Genomic DNA, 25,932 nt, shown 5'->3' with positions numbered 1-25,932 from the left:
CGCTCTTGCAGAGAGACCCAAAGGTCAACTCCCTTCACAGCCTGTGACCAGAGAGTCTGTAAATGCTGTCACTCTGCGGAGTGGATATGAGTATGATGGGCCACCTATGACTATAGAGGAAGGGGTTGAAGTATCTGTTAGTGGTGCTGTGCCAAGAGAAAGTGAGAAGGTGGTCAAGGATAAGGAAGCTGACACAGGGGTTGAGAAGAAAGTTGAGATACAAGTTCCACCTATCAAACTTCCCTTCCCTCATCGTCAGCTAAAGAACAAGCTAGACAAGCAGTTTGGTAAGTTCTTAGAAGTGGTAAAGAATCTGCAGGTAACAGTCCCTTTCACTGAATTAATTACTCAAGTACCTGCATATGCTAAATACATGAAAGACATCTTGACTAGGAAGAGAGCATTTAGTGAGGTGGAGACTGTTGCATTTACTGAGGAGTGCAGTGCCTTACTACAAAATAAGTCTCCACCCAAGTTGAAGGACCCCGGGAGTTTCTCTATCCCGTGTAATATTGGCAACCTTTTTATTGACAAAGCCTTATGTGATTTAGGTGCCAGTGTTAGTGTCATGCCCCTGTCTGTATGTACTAAGTTGAACATGGGTGATTTAAAAGTTACCAACATAACTCTGCAAATGGCCGATAGATCTGTAAAATACCCCCTAGGTGTCTTAGAAGATGTGCCTGTTAGAGTAGGTAAATTCTTTATTCCTGTTGATTTTGTTGTTTTAGACATGGAAGAGGATAGGCAAATTCCTATTATTTTAGGTCGGCCTTTCCTACACACTGCGGGGGCAATCATAGATGTCAAGAATGGCAAGTTGACGCTAAATGTGGGAGATGATAAGGTTACTTTCAATTTAACCCATGTTGCTAAGAACCCTATGGTAGAGGAGTCATGTTTTGGAGTCAATATTTCTAATGATTATTTTAATACCGAATTGACTCATATTAACTCTAATAACTCCTCGGAAAAAGCACATGTTTCAAATTGTCTTGCAGGGGGAGGTGATCGGAGTATACACTCTTCGGCATGGGTTCGAAAGAAGGGACGGATTGATGATGCCACGACCCAAGGGGCCGAAAGTTCTGTAAACGGTGGACATCGTGTTCACGATCGGGGTCGTGATCTGTCACTTCCCGCACCACACAGCTCATCCAAGGTGATCGATGTGACACCAGGTGGCACCATCTTTGGTGCCCCCATTCGATGAGCTGTCGTGGCTCTCATCCCTTTCATGTCTATTGTCTGCGCATAAACGGAGATTGTGTAATGGGGACATTACATCAATCTCATAGGGGATGAGTATTTCATTATCCATTTATTGCCTTAGTAGTATAAGCTTGATTGTTGATTCTAATTTTTGTGTGTTTAGTTAGTATTTTCCATTACCTACGTGTGTTTAAGTATTTCTATTACCTACGTGTGTTTAAGTATTGTTTTTGGTGTTAGTGAGGCGAGAAGAGGGCATTACGCTGTTTGGGTGTTTCTTAATGTGCAGGCCTAAAGCCCCAAGTTCGAGAAAGTGAAATTAAGCTCAAGGCCAAGCACACTGCAAATCGCCCGATTCGGATCGGGCGAGGTGCGCCCGATCGGGCGCGCACGGATGAGTTTCTTGCAGTTTATTTCCGCCCGATCGGGCGCAGCATGCCCGATCGGGCGGTCCAGCGAGTGGAAAGCTCGATCGGGCGAAATAATTTTGCCCGATCGGGCGCTTTGGCGAGTGGAACGCCCGAGTCGGGCGTTTGTTTGCCCGATCGAGCGCAAAAGACGAGTGGAAGGCCCGATCGGGCGAAATTATTTTGCCCGATCGGGCGGTTGATGAAATTTTCGAGGAAAATTCAAAGATGATTATGGGAAGGAAAAAGTCAAGAAAATGAGCTTTCGCATATCGCCCGATTCGGATCGGGCGAGGTGCGCCCGATCGGGCGCGTACGGATCAGAAGAAAAGGATCGCAAACCGCCCGATCGGGCGGAATGTCGCCCGATCGGGCGAGATGCGATTTCAGCGACAAGTACACGGTTTCTTCTTTCTTTCTTCACTTCTTCTTCATCTTCAACCTAACTCTCTCTCTCTCCCTCCATTAAACCCCAACCTCAAAAAAACTTCCAACCACCATATCTCCCTCAATTCTCCACCAAATTCAACAATTCTTTCATCAAAATCATCCTCTCATCATCCTCTACAACCTACACCTAATCGATTTAAGTTTTCACTCATCCCCACAAAATCCCCAAATTCACCCAAAAAACTCAAAAAGCTCAAAAATTCAGATTTTTCATCAATGGCAAATAGACCACAAAGAAAATGCACGAGGGTACCAAGAAATCAACATGAGGCTTCCACAAGCCGAGCTCGGGAACCGACACCACCACCTCCACCACCGCAATTCGAGCCCGACACGGATTTTCCGGATGTCATCTTTATTACGGAGGAGCAACGAGCACGATTCATGCACCTCAAATTGAGGGAGGTAATCCCTACTCGCTTTATATGTCAAAAATCATTGCATGAAATGGGAATTGAGCGTGATGTAAAACGTGTTTTTGTTGGTGTTGGTATGAGTAGCATGTATGGTATGCTCCGTCTCACATTTAGGCGGTTGACTCTAGAATTTTTGAGTAGTTTTAATATTCGTAGGGATGGTTATCGAACCGTGTCATCGGTTCAATTTCGTGTCATGAACCGAACCTACACCATGAGCTTATCTGATTTTGGTAGAATTTTTGGATTGTCTACCACATATAGTAGGAAACCCAAGGAGACTCACAATAACTGTACCATGTGGGGAAAGCTTACGGGCAATGATAATCCCGGGAGTATGCAACATTTGCATGCTTCCAAGATTCAACACCCGGTACCCATTGTCTTTTACAGGTTCCTAGGATTTACTATCTTTGGTAGGGATGAGACCCAGAACATTAGAAGTACGGAGCTAGAGATCCTAGGTGGCTACGTTTCCGAAGGAGAGGAGAGCTACAAAATGAACCTTGCACATCACATGGCCTCTCAATTTTACTCCATAGCCACCTCCACACATACTACCAAGATTACCATTGGTGGGTTGATCACCCACATAGCCATGGCCACGGCCAATTTTACTGAGGCTAACCAGATCCCAGTTCTGGGTAGCAACTTGCTTGATTTGGCTTATTTTGCTGGACTCCGTAGGCTGCAGGGGGAGCACGGGTTATTTAGGCCGGGAGCCATGTACTGGATTTTCGAGGGAAACAGGCTTTTCACCTTGCCTGACCCTCAGGGCCGCACTAGTTTCAGACCCGGTCAGGCTCATTATCTATTTGTTGGATTTGAGCGAGAGCCTCAGCCTGACCCCCAGCCTCAGCCTGAGCCTCAGCCAGAGCCCCATCAGTACCAGCCAGAGCCTCGCACCTACTTCAGGAGGGGGCGTCGAGACACGGGGAGGCCCCAGAGTGGCCCGGTAGTTCATGAGGATCAGGGGTCCATTGATGAGAGGTTGAACAGACTTGAGCTCGGGTTCCGGGAGTTCGCAGCTGATCACCAGAGGACCATGTTCCCATTTTATGATCAGTATGCCAGGCAGGGCTATATTGCCCCAGATTACGAGCACCCTACCTGGTTTACCTATCCCGCGGAGGGATATGGAGCTCCGGGTTCTATGGGCACCTTCACACCCACCCAGTACGGAGGGTGGGGAGCGGGTCCTAGTGGGCATGCTGGCCGAGATGATGGTGATGATGCTGGTAATGATGGCCAAGGCCATCAGTGATGCCGAGATGATGTTGATGATGAGGTTCGATACCCTTGAGCCAATGAGGACATTGTCTGATTTGGTTTGGGGGGGTTTCACACTACTTGTACATTGTAGGTATGTCTTTCTTTTATTTTCGCATTTCTCTATTTTAGTGTGTTTATTTTGGTATGTTTAATGCTTTCTAAATTAGTTTATTGCTTTGAAAAAGAAAAAAAAAAAAAAAAAAAAAAAAAAAAAAAAAATATACAAAAATACAAAAATACGTTCCGATGAATACAATATCATGCTTCCCTGTGCCCCTTTGAATTGAAAATTGTTTTGATTCTTGGTATTTGATGACGAGCAATGTGGATGCGTTAGCCATGATTTGATATTCGATTGCTTTGATGCCTTAACATGAGTCAACTCTGACCAACTATTTGTGGACTTGGTGCTTGACTAGTTGACTTGGTTAGGATGTGTGATAGCTTCCTGGTGTGCCATTGATTTTGAGTATTGGTTTGCAACTATTAGTAATGTTTTATGACTCATATACATGCACGTTGTGGAGGACGAAGGCATTTTTCTATTTAGGTAGCCTTCAGATGAAATTAGATACGTTTGTTCCCTCTTGTTCTACCCATGTTGTGCCTGTGCCATTTATTCGGTGACTAACCACATTACAAGCCCGTAAATTCCCCATTGGTTACTAGTCCCAAGCCTAGCTTGGGGGAGCTAATAGTAGTGAGGTAAGGGAGTTGCAGTGTGGTACATTTTGAGCATATCGAGTATTGAAAAGGGAAATTCTTCTTATCATGATTGTTGTTGAAAAAAAAAAATGAATGAGATGAGGAGAATAAAAGAAAAAAAAAAAAATCGTGTGAAGGTTCCAAAAAAAAAAAAAAAAAAAAAAAGAAAAAAAAAAAAAGAAGAAAAAGAAGGAAAGATCGTTACTCTCAGAAAAATTCAAAACATTGTTACACTCAAGTATTGTAATTTCTTATCTTTATGAGTGATTGATTTTAATTGTGAAAGAAAGGCAAGAAAGTATAGTGTGGTTTGTTTGTTGTTTCATCATGTGTTGAGTGGGAAGTTGTGGTTGTGGTCTTCATTTGTGGTTGACCATGGTTTTGCTAGGATTTATGCTCCCCAAAGCCAAGGCTTTAAGCTCACGTTTTACCCAAATTTACCGCACCTCTACCTAAGCCTATCATTACAAGCTTTGAAGACCTTCCGACCTTTGTGCATAGAGTCATATTAATGTGAAAGTAGTTGTTTATCAATGCAAGTTATGACATGACACATTCCGAGTCGACTACTAGGTTGAGTGCATGTTTTTCTAGACACACGAGTGTTGTGAGTTTGGGAGGGCATTGTACACATATATGTTGGGAGGGGAGCGAACGGGTACATTTTTATCCGCCACATAAATGAGTGACGAGTGTGTGAGCACTAGTCTTGAATTCCATTGTACACTTGTGGTTCGCTTTGCGTGACGATTGTTGAGGTGGATTGGCGGTTGAATGAATTTGATTGGTTGACATTGATGCATGCTTGTTGGATTTTGCCTTGAATCGTATCCATTGTTTTTAGATGTATTTGGGGTGAAGTTGATTTATGTATTCATCGATGATTTCTTTGCTTAGGGGCAAGCAAAGATCTAGCTTGGGGGAGTTTGATATATGCGTTTTATATAGAGTTTTTTACCCCCGTCCCTTAGTACTTTTATGTATCAAACGTGCTCTTAGGAGCCGTTTCTAGTACTAATGTGTATTATTGAGTGTGCCTTGAGTTTCAGGTTTGATTATGAGAAATGGGTCGTTTTAGACCCGTTTCATTGTTGATCAAGGCCACTATATGAGTCCGAGAAGTTCGGGACCTCCATCGTCGACTTTCGGGAGCCTTAGATGCTTATGGTTGAGCCCCGGGAGTTAGACTTGGTGATACGGGCGAAATACATTGAAGATTGCAAATCGCCCTGGAAGCTGAGGGCGAAATGCAACCATCGGGCGGAATTATAAGCAAGCCAAGTTCATCAACGCGCGCCCGATCGGGCGCAGCTCGCCCGATGCGGATCGGGCGGTCAATCTGGAGGCTTTGTGGAGATTTCGCAATCCGCCCGATCGGGCGGATTTTGGCCCGATCGGGCCGACTATCGAGTGATTCGCCCGATCGGGCGAAGTGTCGCCCGATCGGGCCACGCCAACCTCCAGCGTATTTCGCGAGATTTTATTTCCGATTTTGGGCTCTATTTTGGGCAAACTATAAATACTAGCCCCTTATATTTTTAGTGACATCTTTTTTTCTAGTTTTCTAATTACTTAGTCTATTTTAGTTCTCTCTATTTTCTCCAAACACTTAGTTTTAATTTTAATCAAAGATTCAAGCTTTATTTTTCCATTGTTCTTCAAGTCGGTATTATTTCCTACCTTAATTTATTTTGTTGCTTTAATCATGTTTTCCATTATGCTAATTGCTTTGTTATTTATTATCATGAGTGAGTAGTTTAATTTCTAGGGTTTAGGGGATCCATGAATGCATGATTGGGATTATATGTGGACATGATATTTGATTGATTGATTAATTTCTATAGCTTATTATTATTGCTCGTCAATTCTGTTCGGCCGGACTATTTTGATTTGAGTTTGATTAACCTTAGATTATGCGCCGAGAGTATAAATCTGATGTTTTTGGTTTGTGGCTATTAGATAGGAATTATTTCTAGTACGTAGCGAGAGCCCGCTAGTTGTTCTATCCTAAGGAATTCATAAGATTCGAGAGATGCATGTTTTCCTAGTTATGATTGTTAATTGATTGTTATTGTCCGTTGTCCAATCCCGGTCTGCATTTGTGGTGAGCCGCTGCCCTAGATTCCTTTAATATTGTTATCTTCCGATTTGATTATTTGCTTTAGTTTAATATACAAACCAATCCAATTCTTGTTACCAATAGTCTAGATTAGTCTTTTAATAGTAGAAAGAACACTGTTTCCCTGTGGATACGATCCCTGCTTCCCTTGCTATATTTTTAGTTGGTGAACGTTAGGTTTATCTTTGATAGGAGTGCGATTTAGCCTGTCAAGTACATTGCTGCACATGAAGCAGCAAAGGAAGCTATATGGCTAAGGAAGTTCATAGGAAAACTTGGTGTAGTCCCCTCCATTAAAGGACCAATAGCCCTGTATTGTGATAATAACGGAGCTATTGCACAGGCAAAAGAGCCTAGACACCACCAGAGAGTCAAGCATGTACTTCGTAGATTTCACCTTCTACGAGAGTTCGTTGAAAGAAAAGAAGTCGAGATAAGCAAAATTGGAACTGATGACAACATATCAGATCCATTAACTAAACCTCTGCCGCAAGCGAAGCACAACTCGCACACTGCAGCTATGGGAATCAAGCATATTGGAGAATGGCTTTGATGTCTCTGTTTAATGTTTTAAAGTTTTAGAGTTTAAATCTTTGTAAAACATTATTGGTTAATCATTCACAATAAATGAAAGGAATTCATTTTTCCATTTAATTTGTGGTTTATTAAATGATGAGTCCCTTCAACTTGACGATATATTCAAGATAGACTGTCAGGACCAGTCCTGTGACTAAGAAATGTCTATCAAGTGAACTTGAATGTCAAAGGTTGAAAATGGTCCCTAATCGGAGTTTTCTATAAAATTGGACGCATAGAAAACGTTAGACGATTAGAATGCAAGATGACTAGTAGTTCTGTTTCTTGAACTATGTGGACATGGCAATGTCATAATCATTTGCATAGATACTTACTTTGGGAAGACTAGTATCGGACAAGACCTATGAAACTTTACTGTAAGAGATGAAAGTCTGTCATAAGTAAATTTCATTAAATTATTAGACACTAAATCCTCAATACCTGAGTGATTTGAGATTACTTGTTTGAGAACTGGTTGCTTTGACGTTGACCAACCGTCGCACCGTAAAAGGAGGCTATAAAGGCAACGCTCAGGTAATCACCTATCAAACGAAGTCTAATCTCAAGATCGCAAGATTGGGATTGTCCTCCCATAAATCGGGAAGAGATGCTTAAAAGTTGTACAAGGCCACTCGGAGAACTAGAAACTGTGAAATGCATGGCCGTGCTCGGATGAATCATAGGCTATGATTATCTGTTTATTTGATCAGTTGAACTCTGAAACCGAGGAACACCTCTGGACATAATAAGGATGACAACTCTTACCTTATGTTCAAGAGCAAGCATCGAGCGACAAAGGAATTAGGAAATGCACACTTGTCCCTAAGGACAAGTGGGAGACTGAAGGAAATAATGCCCTTGGTCCAAGTATGCATTCTATGTTAAGTCTAATAAATGCGGTTCAGTATTAATTAACAAGTTAATAATTCAGTGAGATCAAGTGAGCTGAATGCCTAGCTAGAGGTCGCTTCAGTTCAAGTGGAATTAATGATATTAATCCACAGCTTACTCTTGACTGAACCCGTAGGGTCACACAAATAGTACGTAAACGGATCAAGTATTTAATGGCATTAAATACTCCATCTATGAATATTCGGAACCGACGGATCTTGGTTTCAGTGGGAGCTAAGATCGTCACAGGCAAGAAATGAATACTCCGGAAACGATGATATTGCCGGAAACGGAAATATGGATCGTATCGGAAATATGAATATTATCCAAGTCGTAGATGTTGCCGGAAACGGAAACATGGTACGTATCGGAAAATATTATTGGAAATGGAAATATTACCAGAATCGGAAATATTGCCGGAAACGGAAATATTGTCAGAATCGGAAATATTACCGGAATCGGAAAATGATTCCGGAAACGGAAATATTAAATATTTGTTCGAAACGGAAATTAATTCCGGAATCGGAAATATTAAATATTGTTCGTATCGGAAATAAATTCCGGAACTGGAAATTTAATCGGAAGCGTATCGTACGAATTAGCATCGGACGAGGCCTGCCGGACGAAGGCCCAGCACGAAGCCGGGCCATCGCCCAGCAAGCACGCGCGCAGCCAAGGCAGCGCCCAGGCCTACCGCAAGGCAGGCCCAGCGCGCGCCAAGGCCACGGATGCGTGGGCCGCGCTGCGTGGGCTGCTGCTCGCACGCGCATGGGCAGCCCTTGTGGCTGCCGTGTGTGTGTGAGTTTGTGCTCATGCGTGATTCCTAAATCTACAAGAGTCAGTGTATGATTAAATTTCTATTCCTAATTGGATAAATTAATTAAATAGAATTCATGTAGGATTCTAATTTCAATTAATTCGTATCCTACTAGGATTACGATTCCTTTTCCATAACTCTATAAATAAAGGCCTAGGGGTCATTATTTATACAACAAGTTTTAAGTATTCAAAACTAAGATTTTTAAGCAGAAAAATCAGCCAATATTCTTGCCTACCTAACCGAAAATATTAGAACCTTAAGGGCGATTCTAGTTGGTCAATCTTAAGGCGGATCCGGACGTGCTGTGGACTATCTACGGAGGGACGACACTTGGAGTCCTAAAGACTTGTTCTTGTTCGGTTCGGGCGCAGCTAGGGAAGGCACGCAACAAAGAGTATGCATCTAAACTATGCTAAATGATTATGTGTAAATAATATGTTTCCTGGCTTTATGGTTTTTCCGCATGATTTATGAACTGTCATATGAATCATAACCTAACAAATTATGCTACTACTGAGAAGGAGCTTCTAGCCATAGTCTATGCCTTGTACAAGTTTCGCACCTATCTGATTGGGTCCAAGGTGATAGTCTATACTGACCATGCGGCTCTTAAGTATCTTCTCTCAAAGAAAGAAGCCAAGCCCGGGCTTATTCGATGGATACTACTGCTACAGGAGTTCGATCTGGAGATTCGCGATAAAAAAGGAGCTGAGAATGTTGTTGCAGATCACCTGTCCAGATTGAGATATGATGATGGTAAAGTGTCTACACCTATCAATGATTCATTTCCGGATGATCACTTACTTGCACTTGCCAGTCAATCACCATGGTTCGCAGATTTTGCTAACTACATTGTAGGGGGTATTCTTCCGGCCGACCTTACATATCAACAGAAGAAGAAATTCCTACATGATGTTCGGTTCTATTTTTGGGATGACCCTTATTTGTTTCGTGAGACTGCGGAAGGGTTGTACAAGCGTTGTGTTCCGGAATGGGAAGTCCAAGGTATTATCAGTAGGTGTCATTCTTCACCTTATGGTGGTCACCATGGACCGGCAAAGACTAACGCTAAGTCGTCACAATGTGGTTTTTACTGGCCCACTATGTTCAAGGATGTACAGGCTTTTATTATAGCTTGTGATGCATGCCAGAGGGTCGGCACTATTTCGAGGAGGTATGAGATGCCACAGAACGGGATTCTTGAGGTTGAGGTTTTCGATGTGTGGGGGATTGACTACATGGGACCATTCCCATCGTCCAAGGGTAATCTGTATATCCTTGTTGTTGTAGATTATGTGTCCAAGTGGGTGGAAGTCGTTGCCTCACCTACTAATGATGCTAAGACGGTCATTTCTCTGTTCAAGAAAGTTATCTTTCCAAGATTTGGGGTTCCGCGAGCTTTGATTAGTGATGGAGGGTCACACTTCCATGAGAAGCATCTGGATGCGCTCCTGCTCAAGTATGGGGTTTATCACCGCACTGGGCTAGCCTATCACCCTCAGACGAGTGGGCAAGTTGAGGTCTCTAACCGGGAGATCAAATCTATCCTTAAGAAAGTGGTGGCGAAGTCTAGGAAGGATTGGAGCGATAAGCTAGATGATACTCTATGGGCATACAGAACCGCCTTTAAGACACCTATTGGTACCTCCCCGTATCGGTTGGTGTATGGCAAGGCGTGTCATTTACCAGTAGAAATGGAGTACAAGGCTTATTGGGCAATCAAACAGCTCAACATGAATGCAAAGTTAGCCGGTGAAAAGTGGTTACTTCAATTGGGTGAGCTAGATGAATTCCGACTACAAGCCTATGATAGTGCCCGGATTTATAAGGAAAAGACCAAGAAGTGGCACGACAACCACATTCTGCATAGGGAGTTCGCGGTGGGCGACAAGGTTTTGCTGTTCAACTCTAGGCTTAAGTTGTTTCCTGGAAAACTTAAGTCTAGGTGGTCTGGGCCGTTCACCGTGACTATGGTAACCAAGTTTGGGTCAGTTGAGGTAGAGAACACCAGTGGTGAGCGCTTTAAAGTGAATGGGCAACGTCTGAAGTTGTACCACGAGGGGGCTACTGTAGGAGTGGTTGAGGTTCAGCACCTCAATCCTTCCTCCCTATGAGTTGCATATTCGAGGTAACGAGGTCGAGCGGGACCTAGAAATAAACCAGCGCTTTGCGGGAGGCAACCCGTATTTTATTGCGTTAGTAGTGTGATATTCCGATTTTCATTCTCTTGTAGTGTGATATTCCGTTCGTACCTCAAATTTTTTTTATTTAAACGAGATAAATTACGTTTATTTATACTGTTTTCACTTTTATCAAAATTCTGATATTGGGAAATGAGAAAATTTTTAATGTCCCAATGGAAAAGTGTGAGAGATTAAATGACCCAATGAATTTGATTGGTTAAAATAATGATTGGACACAAATTTTGATAGAATACTAAGTTATTTATGTAATAATATAAAAGGAAATGTAAAGAACATTTTGAAATACCCAAAAAGGAAAACGTAAAAAACAAAAAGAGACGGAGGGAGTAGTAATATATCCTGTGATGATAGCTATTTTGGTATAATTAAGACAAAAATGTCATATCTCTATGGTTGTGTGTGGACTTAACACTTTGATGCTATCCAATGTGGTTGGTACTTGGTACCATATATATGAGGTTGACCATTTGTGACTATTGTGATGAGATGATATCCCACTTTAGTTTTCACTAGGACATATTGTTCCGATCATGAACATTGTGTGAGGCGGACTTACACAAGATCGTAAAAAGTACGGAGTACTTAAGTTAACTATCTTATAATCTAAACTAAACTGAGTTTGTGATGTGAAAATGTTAAATACGATATAATGTTAAAACTGAGTTTGGCTCCCTGTCCTGATTCTGCCCCTGATGCAGAATCTATTGCTAAAATGGTTGCTACTGATATATTCTGTTGAAGTGAAGAGTCTGCTTGAAGGAGATCAGGTATCACATATCAGTTGTAGGTTGTGCGTTCTCTCGGCTTCATTTGTCTTTGTTTTTTTGGTTCCCACCTTCACTATCTTCCCTCATAATTTGATTAAAATCAACTATTTACCATCAACCCCAACCTCCTCCCCCAATATCTTTCATAAAATCCGTGTTGCATTGATGATCTTGCAAATTTGATGTATAATTTCATTCTCATTTTTTCCTAGGTATGGGCAATGCAGAATGATGACAGTTTTGATCCGGCGCATTCTGATAGAAGTATTGATCTTGAGCTGGGAAGAGATATTGATATGTGTGTTTTATATAGTGTTTCACCCCCGTCCCTTAGTACTTTTTTATGTGTCAAATGAGCTATTAGGAGCCATTTTTAGTACTAATATGCGTTATTGAGTGTGCCTTGAGTTTCAGGTTTGATTATGAGAAATTGGTCTTTTTAGACCAATTTCATGGTGATAGGCCACTACGCGAGCCCGAGAAAGTTCGGGACCTTTTTCGTCGACTTTCGGGAGCCTTAGATGCTTATGGTTGAGCCCCGAGAGTTAGACTCGGTGATATGGGCGAAGGATATTGAAGATTGCAAATCGCCCTGTGAGCTGATGGCGAAATGCGACCATCGGGCGGAAAGAAGAGGAAATTAAAGTATCTATGCGCGCCCGATCTGGCGCACTTCGTCCGGTCCGGATCGGGCGGCCAAATGAGAGCAGCTGTGAAGATTTCGCAAACCGCCCGATCGGGCGGAATTTGGCCCGATCGGGCCAACTGTCGAGCACTTCGCCCGATCGGGCGACGCCAACCTCCAGCAGTTTTCGCGCATTTACTTTTCCGTTTTTTAGGCTTTATTTTGGCAAACTATATAAACAAGCCTTAGTTAATTTGAGAGACATCTTATTTTCTAGTATTAGACCCTTAGTTTATTTTCTCTTAATCTAGTTTTCTCTCAAATTTGTTCCAAGCACTTATTTTTAGTTTCAATCAAAGCTCCAATTTTTAGTTCATCCTTTTGTTCTACATTTAGGTATTGCTTTCTATTTTGCTTTATTAATTACTTTTGATCATGTTTTCCATTATGTTGATTACTTTGTTATTTGTTATTATGCTTGAGTAATTTATTTTCTAGGGTTTGGGGATCCTTGAATAACATGAAGGGATACTGAATAATTGTGATTGTTGGCATTGTAATTAATTCCTATTGATTGGTTTATTTCACTATACAATTAGATTTGCGCAGGTTTAATTGTGGTAGTTACGCAATATCAAGTTAAGATTCGAGAGATGCAATTTGATGTTTAGGTCTGTGTCAATAGGTGGAATTGGAGTTAATACGTAGCGAGAGCCCGTTAATTCTAAGTCTATGATTAGTATCGATTCGAGAGAGCATGCTAGTCTAATTAATTACTTTGTTGATTATCGTGATTGTTTATTGTCCTGGATTGTTATTTGTTGGTGAACCTATACCCTAGATTCCTTAATATCTTGATTCTTAATTGTTTAATTATCGTAGTAGTCTTAGCAAACCATCAAACCAACTCTTGTTCCCAATAGTCTAGTCCGATTGATTAATAGTAGAAAGAACATTGTTTCCCCGTGGATTCGATCCTGACTTCCCTTGCTACCTAGCTAGTGGACTTAGGTTATTTTTGATTAGGTGATACGACTTAAGCCTGTCAGATATTCAATGCCAACAACGAAAATTTGATCCCTTTTCATCCTGATGGCTGGATGAAGTTGTTTGATTTCTGTCTGGATGTAGTGTTGTTTGAAATGAATGATCTGTCTGCATTTTTAGTTGACCTTTTTAGCATTTTACGTTGAAATTGAATCTGGGAATGTTTGTTTTTGTGTTTTGAGAAATTAAGTTACTTTTTTATAACATGAATTTTTTTTGTCTTTTTTTTTTGGGTAGGGTGAGGCATTTAGTGTAGTATTTTCTTGCCTCATGTAGAAAATCCTATAGGAATGTTTAAATAAGGGTTCATTTATATACTCCTTGATGTACAAGTAATACTTAAAGACAATAAAACTAAAATTGTCCCAAACTTGAAACAAATAATGACGGAAGAATCAAATGTTAGATGTGAAGAGGAGGCTTAGATGTACAACCATAATTTTAAGTTTTTATATAATATCGCACGCATCGCATGCATATAAGACTAGTTAGTAAAAGAAATAAAGAGAAAAGAAAGGGAGGAAAGGGAAAGAGATTTTATTTTCCTATGTTTGGTTTAAGAGCATCCACATTCATGGGGAATCCATGAATTTCTCTCCCCTCATCTCATTGGTCCACATCACTTTCCACTAACTTTATCACATAACCTTCTCATTTCACAATTTCATACCTACATTCATTAACCTCCCCATTTACCTTCTCTCCCCTACTTTTCCATACCCCACTACCTTTTCTAATAAATAAAATTTGTAATTTGATTTTGAATATTAATTAAATCAAAATTTGGTAATTATAATTAAATAATTACCATTTAATTAATCGGATTAAATAATTAATTGTACTCCCTCCGAACCTAAATGTTATTCCCGTTTGTCATTTTACGCGGTTATTAAGGAAAAAGAAACATTATAAGATTAACTATTATTAATGTAGTTTTATGGGGAATTGTTGCTTTTTTATTCCATTTTCACAAGAAAACAAAATAGTTGAACCAATAGAATTTAAGGAATAAAAATGTCAACTCATTAATCCATCCAAACATAAACCAACCAATGAGACTACAAGGTTTTTTATTGATAAACCAATAGAATTACAAAGTTAAAATTACAAGGAAGAGACTAAAAAGGAAATAAAAGAAATGGGAAGATTATTTTGGGACACTAAAAAAGGAAACGGGAATAACATTTAGATTCGGAGGGAGTAGTACGTTAAAAAAAGCGTAATTTTTAATTACACTAATTTAATCGTTAATTGCTATTTACACTTATTTACTCGATGTTATTAATCGCGCTGATGTTGATGATATTTTTTATCATTGGAACAAATAAATACTTAATAAATAAGATTTTTAATTTGGTTTAGAAATAAAACAACATAAATTCATTAAAGAAACATAGATGAATTAGACATGAAACCATACAATTCATATTTTTTTTAAAGATTGCAATAATTTAGATAATCAGTCGTCATCGGTAGACGGGCCACAATTTTACCAAATATGTTGAGCCAGGTCTCTTTGTAAGACATTGTGAACATTTCTATTCCATGTGTCAGCTCTCCTTTTCATATATTGGTCCAGTCCAACACCATTAAATCGACCAGGTTGCACATAATAGTTTGTACGAGTTGATCCGGAAATCGCTGTCCTGTTTTCTTGCTCAAATTCCGACATGTCATGATAATTCTGGTATGTATCTCGCTCATCCTCAACAATCATATTATGAAGAATTATACAAGCCAACATAATCTCCCACAACAAGTGTTCGTCCCATACAAGAGCTGGTCTTTGTATTATTGCAAAACGTGAAAATAAATGAAGGGACGAGAAAATAAATATAAATGACAACTTTTAATTTTCTCTTTCTTTCCAAATTCCTCCAATTTCAGGAGGAAAGGAAAGTAAAACTTTTATAAATGAGCCATATAATTACCTTCATTTCCTTCCAATTACCTTCCTTAATTTCCTTCCACTTCCCATATAATTATTTGTACCAAATACAGAAAATATTTTTTTTCCTTTTTTTTTTTTTTTTCCTTCCAATTCCTCCCAACCAAATAAAGCCATAGTCAATTGTACCACTATACATGCTATTTGGAGCTGTTAGAAGTTGCCAACATAATTCTGTATTATAATCAATTATTAACCAGGCACCTTACAAAATTAGGCTATGAATTCCGACATTGATTGATCTTTCTCGTCGTGTTTTTTTACCAATTACAACAGTTTGACTTTACATTCAAATAAGAATAAACATAACTATCAAAATGTTAAAAATTATAAAATGGTGATACTGAAAATGTCATATTAATATAAAAACAACATTTTATTTTTAGTATAACCTTTGTTTGAAGAAGGGAACCAACAATTATCACGGGTGAATCAGTTCAGGTACAGGTTTATGTTTGAGCCACTTCAAAACATATAGCAGTTGATGAAGCTCGATCTCATGGGACGTGACCTTCAAGTCAGAAAGTAAGTTTCCCACCAACTTCACTAACTTATGTTGGTTTGATAACGGTCTAAGGTAGTACGGAGTGTATGTTTTTTTTTTGTTTTTTTTTTTTTTTGGAATAGGTAAAAAGAAGGACCCTACTAAACTAGCACAAATCAGACCCAATCATCTATGGCCCGGCCCGCTGGCCCGACCCAGCCCGTCCCAAAAAGTAAGGGTTGGGCAACCTCAAATACGCATTTTTAGACCAAACTCGAACCCGGCCCGAAAAGCCGCACCAAATTTATGGGTTTGAGCATGATTTTTTGTATTAAAGTTTGGTCCGACCCAAAATTTGATCACGTCTAGCAAAGATTAACCAACCCAACTACACAGGTCTTGGCTTGAGTCGCTCCCAAATATTTCGCAGCATTCCAAGTCACAAGGTGGGTTCCCCACCAACTTGGTCGGGGTATCTGTTTATTGTCTTCCAAAAACAAACTACTTTCTCTCATTAATCATTATTGTCTACCTAGCTTATTAGCCAGTTGCATGGATATGTTCTGTTTATGGAATTGGACATTTCTCTCATTATTGTCTTCCTAACTTATTACGGAGTAGCTTAATGCATGGATATGTTCTGTTGATGGAATTGGACCAAAGAAGCAATTAAGGTCCATAGCTATATCAACTTGTTTGAATACTATTGAAGCCTACGAGCCCAAATAAAGAACTAGTTCATACGCATATATTTTGTAGCCCATATAGAGTTTTATTCATACGGACATACATAGTAGGCCCAAAAAAAAAACCAAGGCCTCAGCTGATCAACATGAACCCGACCCCATTCACGCTTCGAATATTCTTGACCCGTATAGTAGGTTTTAGGCTATTTATGCTTCGAATTTTTGGCTGCATAGCTATGCATGCAATTTTGCATGCATATGAGCTCCAACTGCTTTGTTTTAGCAGTTCCAGCCTTCATTTTTTAGTGCATTTCCTTTTTTAAAAAAAAATAAATAAATTTAATTAAAAAATTTAATTAAATATTTTTTTTCTAAATTTTGTATAACGCTTGTTTTCCCCAAAAAAATCTCATTATTTGAGTAAGCTGCAAGCACACATAAGGAACAAACAAATGGACATTTAAAGTAACTTAATGAACATTCATGTTCAAAAAATGAACTTTATCATCTATTTTTCTATATGCTTCTTCTATTTTAGTTCTATTTCTATATTCTATATGCTTCTAAATTTTCTGCTTCTTTCCTTTCGGGTTCCACTTTTTTCGCTACACCGGTCTTTTTTCTCTTTCTATCTGATTCCTTATTTGCATATTCTTTTCTTGTTTTTTCCTTCAATTCTTGCAGCCTCTCTTAATACCACATCTTCAATTTCGGGTTTTTTCTTTTGTTGGCGCATTCATATTAACCCTTTCCTTCCTGCATGAAAATCATAATGTTATTGAACATAAGACTTGAGAAACTGAACATCACACAAAGTGTTCTTATTCATGAAAATATGATAGTTTTATAAGTTGAATTTAGTTGAACATGATTCGTTATAAGTTGAACACGAGACTTGAGAAACTGAACATCACACCAAAAATTTCTTATTTGTGAACATCATCTTTTATAAACTGAACATCGTCTTTTATAAGTTGAACATGATGAGTTATAAACTGAACATGACAATATTTAGAAGGTGTCAATTTTGATATTTTAGTAAAGAATAATGAACACCTGCTTATAAAATATGAACATGATCTTTTAGTAAAGAATAATGAACATCTGTTTTAAAGAATGCTTTTGGCTCGTTGTTTGATGTTGATGCTTTTTTATTAATGTTGATGCTTGTCTTTTAGTTGAACATGATTCTGTATAAGTTGAACATAAGACTAAAGAAACTGGACATCACACAAAGTGTTGAAGATGTCATAGTTTTATAGGTTAAATTTAGTTGTACATAATTCTTTATAAGTTGAACATGAGACTTGAGAAACTGAACATCACACAAAAGTATTGAACATATATTATTTTTATAAGTTAAATTTTATTGAACAACATCACACCAAAGTGTTGAACATATCAGTTTTATAAGTTAAATTTAGTTGAACATGATTATTTAGAAGTTTAACACGAGAGTTGAAAAACTGAACATCATACAAAAGTGTTATTATTTGTGAACATCATCTTTTATAAGTTGAACATGATAAATTATAAACTGAACATAACAAAATCAAAATTAATATTTCACCAATAACTACCACAACCACCACGAACAACAATCCCAACAACAATACCAACAACAACAACAACAACAACACCAACACAATACTAAGTTACCAAATGTAGTTCATTCTACAATTCTGAACATCGAACTTTATAAATTAAACATGAACAGTGATAGATCTAAAATCGCAGCATAAAATTGTTGTTCAAAAAAAATGAACACCTACATATATTAATTTGAACATCTACATATATTAATTTGAACATCTCCAACCACGAAATCAATTAAACACGAATATGTAAATTAAAGTCACAATCAAATTTGGTGACGAAACTAACAAATTATTAAACACGAATTCGCTGAAAATGAACCTTGAATAAATGCATATTAAAGATTAATTTACAAAGGAAACTCACGAATTTCATACAAATAAACATAGATTGACATAAAGAGAGGAGAGAGATATTCGACAGATCTGATAAAAAATTCACCGGAATCGATGAGAAATTCGACATATTCGACCAGAAAATCGACAGATCTGACCAAATTTTGACATATCCGACCAAAAATTCGACAGATCTTACCAGAAATTCGACGAATTCGACTAGAAATTCGCCGGAATCGCATGAGTAACCGTCACTGTGGAATCCATCGGAGTCAAATTGGAGGTTTAAAGAGAGATAAATATGTAATTTGATGAGAGAAAATAGTAGTTTGATGAGAGAGAATGTGGAGGTTTTGATGAAAGAGAAAATGGTGAGAGAAAAATAAAATGGGGTTTAATGAGAGAGAAAATGGGGAAAGGTTAGAGGAGAGAGAAAAATGGGTATGTATAATGTAGTGTGTCAGCTCATATGCATCTAGAGATAGATGCATACCTATGCAGCCATTAATTATTAAATTCTAGCCGGTCACAAGACTCACAAGTTAACCTATTTTAGTAGGTGTTTTTACGTATAGCGCACCCGGTTCATCGGAGCTTAGCTCAACTACATTCGGATCTGACCTGGGTCGCACACCTTGCTTATGGCGGGTGAGTCTCCCAACAAGAGTTTCTGCATATAGGAGACTCGAACCCGAGGTCTCCCTTAAACGGTTCAAGTTGCTTACCACTTGAGTCAACTCTATGTTGGTAACCTATTTTAATAGGTTTGGCATATATATTTGTTATTTGATAAACTTCACTGGGTGAAATCAGGCTCAACGTTGGAGGAGAGTCTGATCACATATAAGCATGATGAAGTTCCATCTTAAAATTAAGATAGTAACCTACCAATTTTATATGTTAGTCAATCTCCTTTTATTTCTTCCATATGGGACAAGTAGTCTCAACTCACACGTGGTTTAGTTTTCTCAACCGTGCCCCTATTTTGTATTTATAAACCCATAACGATTAATTGCTTCTCCGGTCTAATTCAGGTACCCATGATAAGTCATTTAGGGTATAAAATCTTGTACTCTATATAAGATTATTTTAGTTGTGAACACATTCTTATGAGAATATAGAATAACAAAGATTCTATACCACTTATGCAAAACAAACTAATCAAATCTTGAGTGACTTACCATCTTCATCCGTATCACGGTCACATTCACCTTTATTTTGCCCTTTAATTATTATTATTGATTAATTTAATTTGATTACTATCGTCCGCCTTTTTCCTTTCCCCTTTAAAAACCTCCAAAAGCAATTCACTATTCACTCACTCCCTCACACCTTCAAAAAAACACAAAACAGAAATCCAAAAAATGGCGTTTACGGCAACCTCAGAAGCCCAAAAGATAGCACTCCTAGACCAACACAAAGAGAAACACTTCACCGCCGGAGAAGTTGTTCGTGATATTATAATTGGCGTTTCCGACGGCCTTACCGTCCCTTTCGCCCTCGCCGCCGGCTTGTCCGGCGCCAATGCTTCATCGTCGATCGTTCTTACCGCTGGAATTGCTGAGGTGGCTGCCGGCGCCATCTCTATGGGCCTTGGCGGGTATGCTACCACATTTCTCTCGGGTTACGTAAAAATTTGGTTGAAAATAATCCAAACTTTTAGTGTTACGCACAAATTATAATTAATCAAAACTAATAAAAAAAAGTACGTTTTTAACTTTTTATCGTGTTTGTTTCAAAAGCGATACGAGTCACACCACTCTTGTTTTATGGATTGCTGAAATATTTGATTTAAATTCACTTTTTTACGCTGAAATTCTTGCTAAATTACATTTTTCATATATTTTTTATTTTTACAAAATCTGATTTATTCTTTTTTTTTCTAAATACATTTGTGCAAAAAGTTGACACAATCATTCATATTATTTGCGTATAGATGAGCATTTAGCTCATCTTTTGAAAAGACGAGATAATTTTTAATTTATATGAATTCTTTCTGCAAACAATCACGACTTTGGCAGATTTTGATTTGCAAGAAGATGATTAACTTTTTACGTTTATAGATTGATTGCTGAAATATTTGATTGAACTTCATTTTTCTACGCTGGAATTCTTGCTAAAGTATATTTTTGACATTTTTTAATCAAAACTATTAGATAATCATGAGTAGTTCGGAATAAGAATTCTTTCAACAAAGTATGACTCTGGCGGATTTTGATTCTCAATAAGATGAGAAGTATACTATTAATTAATTAATTTTGAAATGTCAAATAAAAAAGTTAATTTTTTAATTGAAATTTTGTTGGGATTTGTTTGAAGGTATTTGGCGGCGAAGAGTGAGGCGGATCATTATGCAATGGAGTTGAAGAGAGAACAGGACGAAATAATATCAGTTCCTGATACAGGTTTCTACTTTTTATTTATTTATTTATTTAATTTTTATGCTTTCATCATTTAGCTTTTGTTTGTTTTTGTTTGGGAGATTTTTTTTATGGCTATCTTTATTCCGCATTACATTTTTTTTTAAAAAGTTACTACCTTCGTTTTCAAAAAAATCTTTACGCTTTGAAAAATATGTCCAAAAATCAAAACTTTGACCATAAATTCTTACTATTATATTTATAAAAAATTATCATGAGATATCTTGTTAGATTATCTCGAAATGTATTTTATAAATATCAACTTTTTATAATTTTTTGTCATACGAAATTGGATATATTAACGGTCAAACATTACACCGGAGTCCGTGCAAATAGTAACTGTAAAGATCTTTTTAAAACGAAGGAAGTACATTTTAATGGAGATAATATACAAAAAGATGATGACATAAATATGTTGATGGTGGGAGTCACGTTCATTATTGAAAAATCAAAGTTGAAGGAGGAAACTCGTAAAAATATCTTGACCTAGCCTCATTTGCTAATGTGTTACGGAGTACGGAGTATTAATTAATTGGTGATACGTGTATATTTTAACATATTGTTGAAGATATACAATTAATTGTTCTCATTTTAGCCCAAAAATATACTTGTATTATTCCACCTCCTATATTGAAGAAGTGGCCGGGTTAGTTGCATGGACACTTTTTGTTTTCGGTTAACATAGTTTTGTATACCTAATACCTAGCTCCAACGCCTCCAATGAATTAGGGTGAAGTTGTATAGTTTGTGTACGTTTTTGTTTTGTTAATTCACATTGAGTGGTTGTTTGATTGACATTACTGACACGAGAAAGAAGAGAAAATTTGAAAAGTTGTTTAGTTGCAATGGACATAAAGTTCTACTTCCCGCAAATTGGGGGAAGTTGATTAATTATTTACCTTACACGGACTACCCTTATTAATAGAACTTCTCTTATGAATTTCATCGTCTTATGAATGGCCAACCTAATAACTTTATTCACTTCACGGAAAAAAAAAAAAAAAAAAAAAAAAACACTTTAGCTAGGAAGCTAGGTATTTCAAACTCAAGTGGTCAAACTGTAACTTATATGTACAACCAAACAACCACTATAAATGGTGCGATTTTGACACTATAAGTTGTGGGTTATACTAAAAATGCGCACCCGAAATACACTTAATTGTGCACTAATGGCTCTAAAACCAATTGTCTACACAACCTAGCTAGTTAATTTAGGTTGTTATCTCTATGTTTTGGTAGGATGTCTAGCATTTAAATTGATTGAAAATGTTTGGTGACAATGCAGAGGCTGCTGAGGTTGCGGAGATATTGGCACAATATGGCATAGAGCCACATGAGTATGCCCCAGTAGTAAACGCTCTTAGGAGGAAGCCTCAAGCTTGGCTCGACTTTATGATGAAGTACGTTAGTCCTCCTTTTCTCGATCTACCCTCTCCCTTTAACTTTGTTTTATGTCAAAGTACTCGTATTGGATACTTTACGGTATACCTCGTTTTATGTCAAAATACTCATATTGAAAGTTATACATTACACATTGGTTTATGTCAAAGTACTCGTATTGGATGCTTTACAGTACACCTCGGTTTATGTCAAAGTACTTGTATTGGATGCTATACAGTACACCTCGGGTTATGTCAAAGTACTCGTATTGGATGCAATACAGTACATCTCGGTTTATGTCAAAGTACTCGTATTGGATGCTTTACAGTATACCGGCCTCGTTTTATGTCAAAGTAATCGTATTGGATGCTATACAGTACACCTCGTTTTATGTCAAAGTACTCGTATTGGATGCTTTACAGTACACCTTGGTTTATGACAAAGTACTCGTATTGGATGCTATATGATACACACCTCATTTTATGTCAAAGTACTCGTATTGGATGCTATATAATACACACCTCGTTTTATGTCAAAGTACTCGTATTTGATGCTATACAATACACACCTCGTTTTATGTCAAAGTACTCGTATTGGATGCTTTACGGTACACTTGGGAGTAAAATTGGTAGGTCTAACAGTTGTAATCTAGGTCCTCAAAACGAACTTTTAGGAGTAAGTGAGTAACCAAACATCTTGGCCTTAATCACTTCATTAGTTACCCGATTCACATGAGATTAACTAATTAATGTTGATGAATAGGAATAGGACAGGATTGTGAATTTGTGATGATGACAGGACGACTAAGGTGGCAGTGCAGCAGTGCCTTTTGATTTTGTAATTTTCAGCTTGGAGTTTTTTGTCTTCCTTTTAGAAACTGATCCATATAAAATGAGGATTTTGTCACCTTGCAAGAAACTTGTAGTACTCCTTATTGTAAAAAACATATCACCTTGCAGGAAACTTGTAGTACTCGTAATTTAAAAAAACATAGAGTTAGAGTACACTCTCAAAACTGGAAACTTATTTTGGCACACCACTATGTGAGTAGACCGGAGTTTTTCCTGTGAGGGGATTCTTGATGGTGGTGATTGTTGTCCGATAGAGGGATTGTGGTGGAGTCGATAGGGAAGGGAAGGGAGGAGAGAGTGAGAGAATTCAGAAGGGTCTACATCTTTCTCTTGCACTCAGGTATCGTTTGGTTCACATAGGAAGTAGAATTTCGCATTAAATGCAAATTCATAGAAAATGAGTTTCTTAATTAAATTCACGGGAACGTCCCAAACTTGTTTGGTTAATAATTTGGGAAGTAACTAAGAATTTATACTCCTAGGTAAGCAAGTTCCTCCATTTTACGGAAGTTGAAATTCTAACATCCTCCATGTCATCAAAATTTTGTCAACCAAACAACTCACAAACTTTGCAATTTCTAGGAATTCTAACTTACCGTGTTCTTGTATGCCAACCAAACAATACCTCAGCTCGCTCGCATTTCCTAGAAACAAGAGTCTACGATAATTCTCATAGGTGATGTTTGATTGCACTTGGGAAGTTAAATTTCTCTTGTATTTGCAATTCTCATGTGTTTAACTTCTTAGGAATCGAGTATTCTGGTTTGGTTGAGTATAAGAAGTTAGAATTCCATGGGAAGTTCTATTTACCTAGGGGGACTGGGTAAATGTCGAATCAAGATCAACTAGGACGAAAATATACATTGGGTCGAACTTTCAAATAGCTATGAATAGTCATCGACTCCCAGAAAAGGGTAGACAAATAGAGGAAGTAAAACTTTCTAGGGAGTAAACATGTTCATGTCAACCAAACAAACTCTTTGCTCTTCCTGGAAAATAAAATTTCTCATGCATTAGAATCCCAACCAAACTAGCCCTTACACTCATCTTGCTCGCATTTCCTAGAAACAAGAGTTTAGGGTAATTCACATTAGAAGATTTATTTAAATAATGTAGCATGCGTGAGAATTAGCATAAGGAATCTTACAGAGGAATTGAACCTTGTGAAATTGTGAGTGATCAAAACACAACCTATAAGCTCAAGTCCAATCTTTGAGGTCCCCAAATTTGGCAAACTCCAGTCCTGGTTTATTTCTGACTTGCAGCTTTTTGCATATATACTGCATATACTATGTGATTGATCATACAAAAAAGCCTAATCTCTCTCTTCTTGTTTAATCACTGGTTCCTCGATCTGCTACTTAGCATTGCCCTAGACTAAGTTTACATTTACAATTTACATGCATGGTGGTCACGGACACCATCTACTGCTACCTCCAACTTGTCGAGTAACTCCGAAAACTGGTTTTGGCACACCACCTTATGAGTAGAACACGAAAACTGTGTCTTGCATTAGGTGTGCCAAAAGTGCCAAAATCATCGGTAACTCCTTTTGCTTAAAATATAACGACCGACTATGTACGTGAAGTGATGACGTGCTTAAAAAAAGAACGGAGGGACTACAATCATTTATGATACGACCAAAAGTAGGTGCCACGCCCACCACGCCAACTTGTCTAGTAACTACGGACACTGATTTAGGCACAACACCTTGTAAGTAGAACACAAAAAACTGTGTTTCACAATGGATGTGCCATCATTTTTTTGGTGTGCCAAAATCATCAGTAACCCCCTTTGCTTAAAATATAACGACTGACTATGTAGAGTGACAGTGTGCTTAAAAAAAGAACGGAAGAAAAAAGGGAAAACACACTCACAAAATCATTAGTAATGTTAGTGATACAAAACAACAAGCACTAAACATGAACCAACCAAGCAAAACAAACATGAACCAACCAACCAACACCTTTGTGCTGTCAAAAAAAAAAAAAACCCAACCAACACGCACATCATGTCTTGGGCCGTCATTGGACTTCTTATTTGGTGTAGGGTAGTTAATGTTCATTTCTTCTTGTTGTTGGGTGACTTTGTGCTATGATTGCCCTTTGTGTGGCATGACGGGTCAAATTGGTACCCGTATACTTGATTAAGAATTTTCCTGGTTGACTAAATTCATTCAATCATAATATATAAGTGTACTAATAGTGATGAAAATATTGCAGATTTGAGCTAGGTTTGGAGAAGCCAGACCCAAGAAGAGCCCTACAAAGTGCATTCACAATAGGGATAGCCTACATAATTGGTGGCTTAGTCCCTCTTCTTCCTTACATGTTCATACCAGTAGCAATGAAGGCTATGCTTGCATCAGTCGTTGTAACATTAATCGCGTTGTTTATCTTTGGTTACGCGAAAGGTCACTTCACAGGTAGCAAACCGATTCAGAGTGCTCTTCAAACCGCGCTTATTGGAGCTCTGGCTTCTGCTGCTGCATATGGCATGGCTAAAGTTGTTCAGGGATGATAATAATAGTAATAGCACATTTTGCAAATCGATCTTTTTGGTTTGGTTTCTGTTCTAGTGTTTAGTGTATGTTTGATAATCAGTGTTTGAGTTTTAGTTTCCTTTTTGATGGATTAGTATCTTAATTAATTAAATTCGTTGTTTTTGGATGATTAATTAGATGGAGAACTCATGCATTCAATTAAGAACTTTCCTCCCCTT

General features: G+C 38.1%; 1 protein-coding gene across 1 annotated transcript; it reads left to right on the top strand.

Moving 5' to 3' along the window:
- The first annotated feature begins 19,822 nt into the window (after positions 1-19,822).
- LOC110793617 (vacuolar iron transporter 1) lies at positions 19,823-25,880 on the top strand. The gene is made up of 4 exons (XM_021998514.2): positions 19,823-20,160; positions 20,880-20,965; positions 22,266-22,380; positions 25,434-25,880. Exons 1-4 carry the CDS (start codon positions 19,925-19,927, stop codon positions 25,729-25,731), a joined length of 735 nt encoding a protein of 244 aa, XP_021854206.1. The 5' UTR covers positions 19,823-19,924; the 3' UTR covers positions 25,732-25,880.
- The last annotated feature ends 52 nt before the right edge of the window (positions 25,881-25,932 follow it).

This window comes from Spinacia oleracea, chromosome 6 (assembly GCF_020520425.1).
Source record: "Spinacia oleracea cultivar Varoflay chromosome 6, BTI_SOV_V1, whole genome shotgun sequence".
In the NCBI taxonomy this organism is placed as follows: Eukaryota; Viridiplantae; Streptophyta; class Magnoliopsida; order Caryophyllales; family Amaranthaceae; genus Spinacia; species Spinacia oleracea.
This window is presented reverse-complemented; position numbering and strand designations above follow the sequence as displayed.